General features: G+C 42.9%; 1 protein-coding gene across 3 annotated transcripts in view; it reads left to right on the forward strand.

Annotated features, from left to right (window-relative positions):
• RERE (arginine-glutamic acid dipeptide repeats) overlaps window positions 1-7,905 on the forward strand; it is a 251,296-nt gene that overhangs the window by 232,803 nt on the left and 10,588 nt on the right. For all 3 annotated transcript variants that reach the window (XM_026862554.1, XM_026862556.1, XM_026862555.1), the window contains exons 12-17: window positions 215-377; window positions 2,581-2,673; window positions 3,512-3,711; window positions 4,928-5,089; window positions 6,537-6,650; window positions 7,540-7,904. In XM_026862554.1, the coding sequence (XP_026718355.1) occupies window positions 215-377; window positions 2,581-2,673; window positions 3,512-3,711; window positions 4,928-5,089; window positions 6,537-6,650; window positions 7,540-7,904 (1,097 nt within the window). The remainder of the gene's footprint in view (window positions 1-214; window positions 378-2,580; window positions 2,674-3,511; window positions 3,712-4,927; window positions 5,090-6,536; window positions 6,651-7,539; window position 7,905) is intronic.

Below are 7,905 nucleotides of genomic sequence, written 5' to 3' on the forward strand. Positions count from 1 at the left end.
TTTTTTTTTTTTTTTTTTTTTTTTTTTTTTTTTTTTTTTTTTTTTTTTTCTGTCTTATCAAAAGAATTCTTTTGTCTGGCTGAAATACATCACGAAGCTTCCTGAAAAAACACATGTGCACGCATACAGAGAGCAAAAGGAAGGGGGGGGGGAAAAAAAAAGCTGACAAGTCAGTTTTGCATGCCCCTCTAACATACTCCTTCTGTATTTGCAGGGAGAACTAATCACCTTCTATTACTATTGGAAGAAAACCCCTGAAGCAGCAAGTTCTCGAGCCCACCGTAGGCATCGAAGACAGGCTGTGTTTCGGAGAATTAAAACTCGAACTGCTTCCACTCCAGTCAACACTCCCTCCAGGCCCCCCTCCAGTGAATTCTGTAAGTGGAAGCTAAAAGCAATGCATTTATCTTTGTTTAGATGCAGGGAGCAACAGTAATGTAATGGTGCTGCACCTTCGAGTGAATGAAGCAAGGAAATGGAGTTCAGGCGGTTGCCCTCCTGTTCCTATACCATTATGCTGGAATGTGGTAGGCGTCTTTGATCACCAAGTGCTTTGTGCCGTTCTTAAAAGCATCCTGTAAGGGTGGAAACATTGCCCTGGTACTGAATTTCCCTACTCTTTTCTTGGGTTTGTGGTGGTGTATTTTCTCCAGGCTTATTAGAGTAATGGGGATTAGAAAATGCAAAACGAAGGAAGTCCTTGGTCCCTTTGGAAGGAAGTCCCTTACCCATCTTGGTGACCCATACCTTCTGCTCGATCTCAGACAGTGTGCTGCAGCCAGCACTGTTATATCTTAATGCATCTGGGAGGAACTTTTGCCTTGACTGAAGCAGAAGTGTCTAAACGAAGAATAATTACCCGACCCAGTGAGATGTACAGCATTGCAGAGGGTTATGATTAGTAATGCGCACATGGATATAGAAGCTTTTATCCTTATCTAAAAGGCTTATGTTACCCTTTTGAGCTTAAGTCTTTCTATGGACTAAACCCAGCGCATTTCACATGTCTTCTAAAGAAAAATGGACTGTGTGGAAGGCAGAAATTGGCAGACTCTTACTGATACGGGGGAGGTAGAGGATGTGATGAGCAGGCAGGACAGAGTATTCTGGAGAGGATATTAGTGAGGTAGTAGGAAAGGGCTATTAGCTTCCTCTTGCTGAAATTAATAGGATTTATTGCTGATTTCTGTGTGCACAAGAAGTGAGGATCTTGACTCTACAGCTCGACCCAAGATACTTGGCTCTTCAGAGCACATGTGGCTGGAAGGACCCATCCATATGGATCCAACTGCAGGATGAGAATAAAAATTGATTTAGTAAAGGAAAGCAAATTCTAGCCTGGTGTCAATTTTGCAGTCAGGGTTTAAACACCTGTAAGAATTAATGTAGAAATTATGAGAGTGCTAGCAGCTACTGTTATTAAATGGGACCCTGTGTTAATTTGAAGGGTAATGAGTTGATGACAAACGCTAATGGCAAGTACTGTAGAATCCCTCCCTCTCTATAACCTGCATGTATTGCCAAATATCCTCTTGGAACTTTTAGAAAAACAGTATTCTTGCATCAAGGGCTTCTAATTAAAGATATAAGCAAAAGAAGCCACAGGGCTCTCTGCTTGTGACAAATTATAGACCTGTTATGCTGTGAATTTATAGGGGTGGTGCTAGAAAAATGCAGTACTCAATAAGAAAGGATTTACTCCTGAGTTGTTTTAGAAGATGAGGCAAGATACCATTTTTGTGCTGTCTGCAGATTCTCAGTGGTTTAGATGGTGCTTTTTAGCTCACAGCCCTGTAATTGGCTGATCTGCTATATACTGCTTGCCACGAGGGAGAGTGACCTTTTCCATATTCTCCGCTTCTTCATAACATGACATTCTTGGAATGTAAGTTTGCCACAGGTTAAAAGTCTTAATGAGGCTTGCAGTAAGGGTAGGAAAACTGGTAGAATCCTTGCAGTACCTTTCATTTAAAAGAATGGCAACATGTTTTATAAACAGGTACGTTATATGTAAGCGTCGTTTCTTCCACCCACCAAACACATCCAGCTCTTGGGTTAAATATAACTATTGTCTACCAGAGCATTAGCAGCAGACCCCATCTGGTCTAGAAGATGAAGTCTAGAAACAAAATAAAAACTAGAAAAGCCACCACAGTATCTGTCCGTGGAATCTAGTAAAGCAGGATTTAGGTACAGAGTATTTGATTTTAAATTTGAATGGGTTCTAGAGATGATCCTCCTTTCTGTTGAAAATTGTGCCTTTGGAACTCAGCCTCTCTGACTAAACGCGAACAACTTAATTGGAAAAGTCACGTGTGCTGAATCAAAATCTGTGAATTGTAGCACCTATGCATTCCTGGAATCCTCATTTAGTCTGTAGACTGATGAGGTTTGGCCTTGCTTAGTTTGCAAAATCAGAAATAATGGTCGTTGAAGGCAAGGTGGTTGTAGGAAGTCACAAAATTCATGCGAGAACGATTATTATTAATGTTTTTTTTAGCCAAGTAGGAGGAAGTAGAAAATCCTGCTGAGTTTTTCTTCTCCATTTTGTTCTTCTTCCCTTGTTCTTTACTTATTCAGTGGACTTGAGCTCGGCCAGTGAAGATGACTTTGACAGCGAGGACAGTGAACAGGAACTGAAGGGCTACGCCTGTCGTCACTGCTTCACAACCAGTACGCACCTGACTCATTGCTGGCTTTCTCTCTTCTGCTACTGCCTGTTTAATGCAGCTTCATTCAAGCAAGAGCAGTTCCTGTGCATGTGCAGCTGTTCAAAAGAATGTGGGGTTGAATGAGCTAAAACATGCAGCATTCCTAGCAGAGTTAATCATTTGCCATTGCAAATTAATATTGCAGTGACAAAGGAGAATCCTAAGAGGTAGACATTTATACGGGGGGAAAAAAAAAAATCTATATAATCAACTTGTAATGCAGTAAATCAGTATTGGACGGTGACTGTCACACACAAAACTTCTTTATGCTGCATCAGATCTCCCCTGCAGCAGCTTTATTCCTGTAGGTATTCCTTAAGGTTGTCTGATATTTGGGCGTGTGCGTGGCATGGAAGTGTGAACCCCAAAATAGGGAGGGGAAGGCAATGAGAAGTTCATCACTCACTTCACTTTAAGAAACCACAGCTTTGGAGAATAATAGCTGCCGGTTAGCTCCCAGGTAGAGCAGATAAAGCTGCATTCTTTGTTTTCAGAGCTGTAGTTGCTTAACTGTACACAATAGTTAGTAGTTTGTAAACTACTTACAAAGTAAGTAAGTACTACTTACTACTTGCTTAACTATACACAAAGTAGTAGTTTGTAAATTGAAATGTGCGCTGGAACACAGACCAAGCCTGGAACAGGACAAAAGTTTTGCAGAAATTTCTCCAACTTTGTTGCCTGTAGAAAAGCAGCTACTTTTCTAGTAGTTGTGTGCTTTTCTTTTAATAATGCAATGTGTTTGTACTGAATATCTGGTACTTTGTGTGTTTCTAAGCTGTTGTTTTTCCTGCCCCAAGCCTCCAAGGACTGGCACCACGGTGGTCGAGAAAACATTTTATTGTGCACCGATTGTCGCATCCACTTCAAAAAATACGGAGAGCTGCCACCCATTGAGAAGCCTGTGGACCCTCCACCCTTTATGTTTAAGCCTGTCAAAGAGGAAGATGATGGACTCAGTGGAAAGCATAGCATGAGGACAAGGCGGAGTCGAGGCTCGGTAGGCTTAACGCTCTTGCATTGCAGCTTCTTCTGTAAAGAGGTGTTGTCGGGAAGAAGGTGGTCAGACTGCTTTCTCCATCTTGCTTTGCCATGGTGTGTGCCTGCTGCTGTGTTTGTGTGCGTGAGATTTGCTAAGGTTGAGGCTTTCTTTGGAAAGAAATTGCTGAAATGTCTCTTCTGCAAGTTCTAGTCAAACTTGCTATTTCCATGTTTTTAATGACTGGCAGCGGACTGTCATTTGGCACTTGACCGTTGTGTCATTACAGATTTTGTACTATTATGTACCCTTCTTCCAGCTGGATCCTCTCAGAGGTAAGCCCTTGGGCTTGTTTTAAAGGAAGAGTTTGAAAAAAATGAAATGCTGTTCACATGGTCTCCTTGTATTACTGGAGTTAAAATCTCTCCCCTACAGAAAACTGCAGTTTGCTCCCGTGGTTAGTGTGCTCTGTCACAGAGTGTTTACTTGGGGTGAGATGCTGGGAGCTTTACGGTGCACAAGGCACTTGTGAGAACTCTGACAGCAGCTCTGGTTAATTTGATGTTTGTTTTGGGTTGTGGCTGCTAGAAAGCAGCAGATATATTTCTTTCTCTTGCTCTCCCCTCTCCATCTTTCTGATTGTGATGATACGACCGTTGCTTCTGAATATCTTGTGAGGCTACACTGTCAGTGTTTCTGTGGTCGCCAGTCATCCAAAAAATGCCAGACTGGGAGGGAAATAGCATTAATTATTGAAATGTACTCTACTGTGATTCCTTATTGCATAGCAGGAGCACACTGAAACTGGTTTTGGAAACTGGTCTTGAGTGCTTGAATGCCAACAGATAAACTTTTTTAATGAAACGTGAGGGCCCTCTCCTACCTTACTGTGTGTGTATGCACACCTATAAATGTGTCTGCATGCATTTTATAAAGAAAATACAGCATGTAAACAGCAGCAGCTTTGGAACATCTGTCAACTGTTGTCATTTCTATCAGACACAAATAAAATAATCAGCACTTCATTTTTTGAGTAGACGAGATTTTCCTCTTTTTACCCTTAAGTCCAAACGGCGCTTTCAAGGAAAAATTGTAACGATGTTAAATGCTCTTTGTTTTTGATTTTTCAAGCCCTTCACAGGAGTGGTCCTTCCACACCCTGATGTAAGACAGAACAAAGTAAAGAGGTTGGACGAATGCTGACTTTGATACACTTTTATTTCTGTTAAACAAATAGATGTCTACACTACGTAGTGGTCGTAAAAAGCAGCCAGCCAGCCCTGATGGTAGAGCCTCACCGATTAATGAAGACATCCGTTCCAGTGGCCGCAACTCCCCCAGTGCTGCCAGCACCTCCAGTAACGACAGCAAAGCAGATTCAGTGAAGAAGTCTACCAAGGTAAAATTTCCCCGTTGTTCCTTTGTGTTAGGACTGGACACCTGAGGCCTCTTAGGTCAGCTCAATGAAGTGCAGATTCTAGGAAGTCAGGGAATCTCTCCGTGACCTAGAAATTCCTGCTTGTGTGGATAAGCAAAAATTTTAATGGTGTATCTGACTGATGCTTTGTTCCTGTGCTCATAAGGATGAGTAGTGATCATTAAAGTACCCCCACGTAACCTTACTGCTCTCATGATAAATTAATCCTTCAGTTTCAGATGCAAATGTAAGCATTAGGCTCGTGCAAGTAATACAGTAATAAATAGAGAAATGCTATATGTGAGACAAGTAGACAGTTTGGGGGATTTTTTTTTTTAAAGCAGTACTTAATCTTTGTTTACAAAGGGATGTGAATATGTAGTAATTGAGACTACTTCTGTTACTGTTTTTCTGTATGTATATTTGCTTGATTTTTCAGGGCAAGCTGACAGTTTAGTCTGTTTAAATGAGTAAGTGCCTTTCCAGGAGAGTACTGCAGTAACACAGCCAGATGAAGTGGGAAGACTTGCCATTAAGCAGTGTAAATTGAAATGTAGCAAGTATTTTAAAAAGAAAAATAGTCAAAACTGGAGTATGGAGCAAGGTTTCACATGATAAAACTGAGAACTTCACAAAATTTGAAGTTAGGTTAGATAATTATGTGATGTATAAAGCTGTCCCAGGCCATAAAAGAAGGTAGTAATCTTGTAATAGCTACTCAGTGTTAGCCCTATATTCGAGGGGATGTAAAAATATCCCTCTCAGGATATCAGGAGTAAAGCAAGACTTCCATGTAGTAGAAGGAGGCTTATCCTGTGCCCGTCTACCGCAGAAATTCTTCTCCATCCTGTTAACCACTGGTGTTGGTCTCTGTTAGAAGAATACACTGGGCCAGTTGACCTGGTACGAGTTGCTGATAGACTTGATCCCACACAGCTGACAGCTGCTTTGTTCAAAGCGGTTCTCCACTTCCAAAGTTTGAGACCACATCTGCGTGATGAGGGACGCTTTACTTCATGTTTTCATTTTCCTGCTTGCTCGTGTCAGAAATACGTGCAGGGTTTGTGTGCAAACTGCTGCTTGGCTTTCCATCTGCAGAAATAAAATTGCGGTCTGATTTGGGTTCTGGTTTAAATTTGACCTCCAGAGGGAGTGGCTAGAGCATTATGTAGATGCAGCAATTCTGGGAGCTGCTCCTGGCAGAGGGCAGAACACAGGAGCAGCTCCTGAGCGGATTCCCCCTGCAACTGGACAGAGGGACAAATGTGTCCTGGATTGTTGTTAAATACAGACTTCCTCAACTCCTGATCAGTTCTCCTGCTGATTTATTCATTCTTATTTGTATGAATATAGTAGCACTGACCTACACTCAATTTATTTTTGCATTTACATCACCGGTAACTATTGTGTTCTGCTTCGTTTGTGGCAGAAGATAAAAGAAGAGGTATCTTCTCCTCTCAAGAACTCCAAGAGGCAGCGGGAAAAGGCAGCTTCTGACACAGAGGAACCTGACAGGTCCAATGCCAAAAAATCCAAAACTCAAGTGAGTCCCATAGAGGAATTTTTTCTCTCAGGAGAGTGGTTTGAGAGTGGGAGGGGGTGAAAAGCCAATAACAAACCAAAAACATCAAATCAATTTAGGCCACAGCAAATTGTAACTTAATCTATGGCTGGAAAGCAACCAATATTGTGATGCGTTCCTTCTGTTGAAAAGAAGTGGAATGATACAGGGTAAGTCCAGAAGTCTTTTGTTTGTTTTTGTTTTGTTTTAATATCAATATCAGCCTTACAGGAGTATACTTAGATTATTTTCCATCAATATTTTTTTTAATTGAAATTCATTTTTTATTCTTCTGTGGCAAGTTAGCAGACCACTACTGGAGTACTCTCGATTTAATGGTATCAAAGCTCAATTGAAATACTTTCAAGATGTCTTTTCAGCTCCGTGTACCTGACCAGGTTCAGTCTGTGCACAGGGTTTGGGAATTTTGACGCTGAGCTTTCCCTATTACAGAATCACAGAATGGTTGAGGTTGGAAGGGACCTGAAGGTCAGCTAGTCGACCTGACTGCCCTGGACCGTGCCCAGGTGGCTTTTGAATATCGTCAAAGATGGAGAGTCCACAGTTTTTTCTGGGCGGCCTCATAGTGAAAAAGTGTTTCATTATATTCAGGCAGAACCTCCTGTGTTTCAGTTTGTGCCTGTTGCCACTGGACACTACTAAAAAGAGCCTGGCTCTGTTGTCTTTGCTCTCTCCCTTCGGATAATTATGTTGCCTGTGCTGTTTTAAGTCCTGTGAGGTTCAAAGGGGGGTACCTGTACTTGTGTTTGCACAGCGTGGGCAATAGGTTGCATCCTGTGGCACGCTGGTAATGTTCTTCGTGCAGTTTTGTCACGCACAGCGTTATTCTTCCTTCCCGCTGTCCCTGCAGGAGATCAGCAGGCCAAACTCTCCCTCGGAGGGTGAGGGCGAAGGGGAGAGCTCCGACAGCCGCAGTGTCAATGACGAGGGGAGCAGCGATCCCAAGGACATCGACCAGGATAACCGGAGCACGTCACCCAGCATCCCCAGCCCTCAAGACAATGAGAGCGACTCGGATTCATCAGCTCAGCAGCAAGTGCTGCAGGCACAGCCCCAAGTGCTGCAGGCACAGAGCGGATCTGGCCAGGCTCCCCCTCCTACGCCACCCATCTCAGCCCAGCTACCAGCATCGCTGCCAGCAGCCTCGAGCGCTGCTCCGGCTGCACCGCAGGTCTCGCCGTCAGCATCCCAGCCCTCGAGCCAGCCCCAGCCCCCC

Source organism: Athene cunicularia (assembly GCF_003259725.1).
Source record: "Athene cunicularia isolate RWA chromosome 21 unlocalized genomic scaffold, athCun1 chr21_part1, whole genome shotgun sequence".
NCBI classification, from domain to species: Eukaryota; Metazoa; Chordata; class Aves; order Strigiformes; family Strigidae; genus Athene; species Athene cunicularia.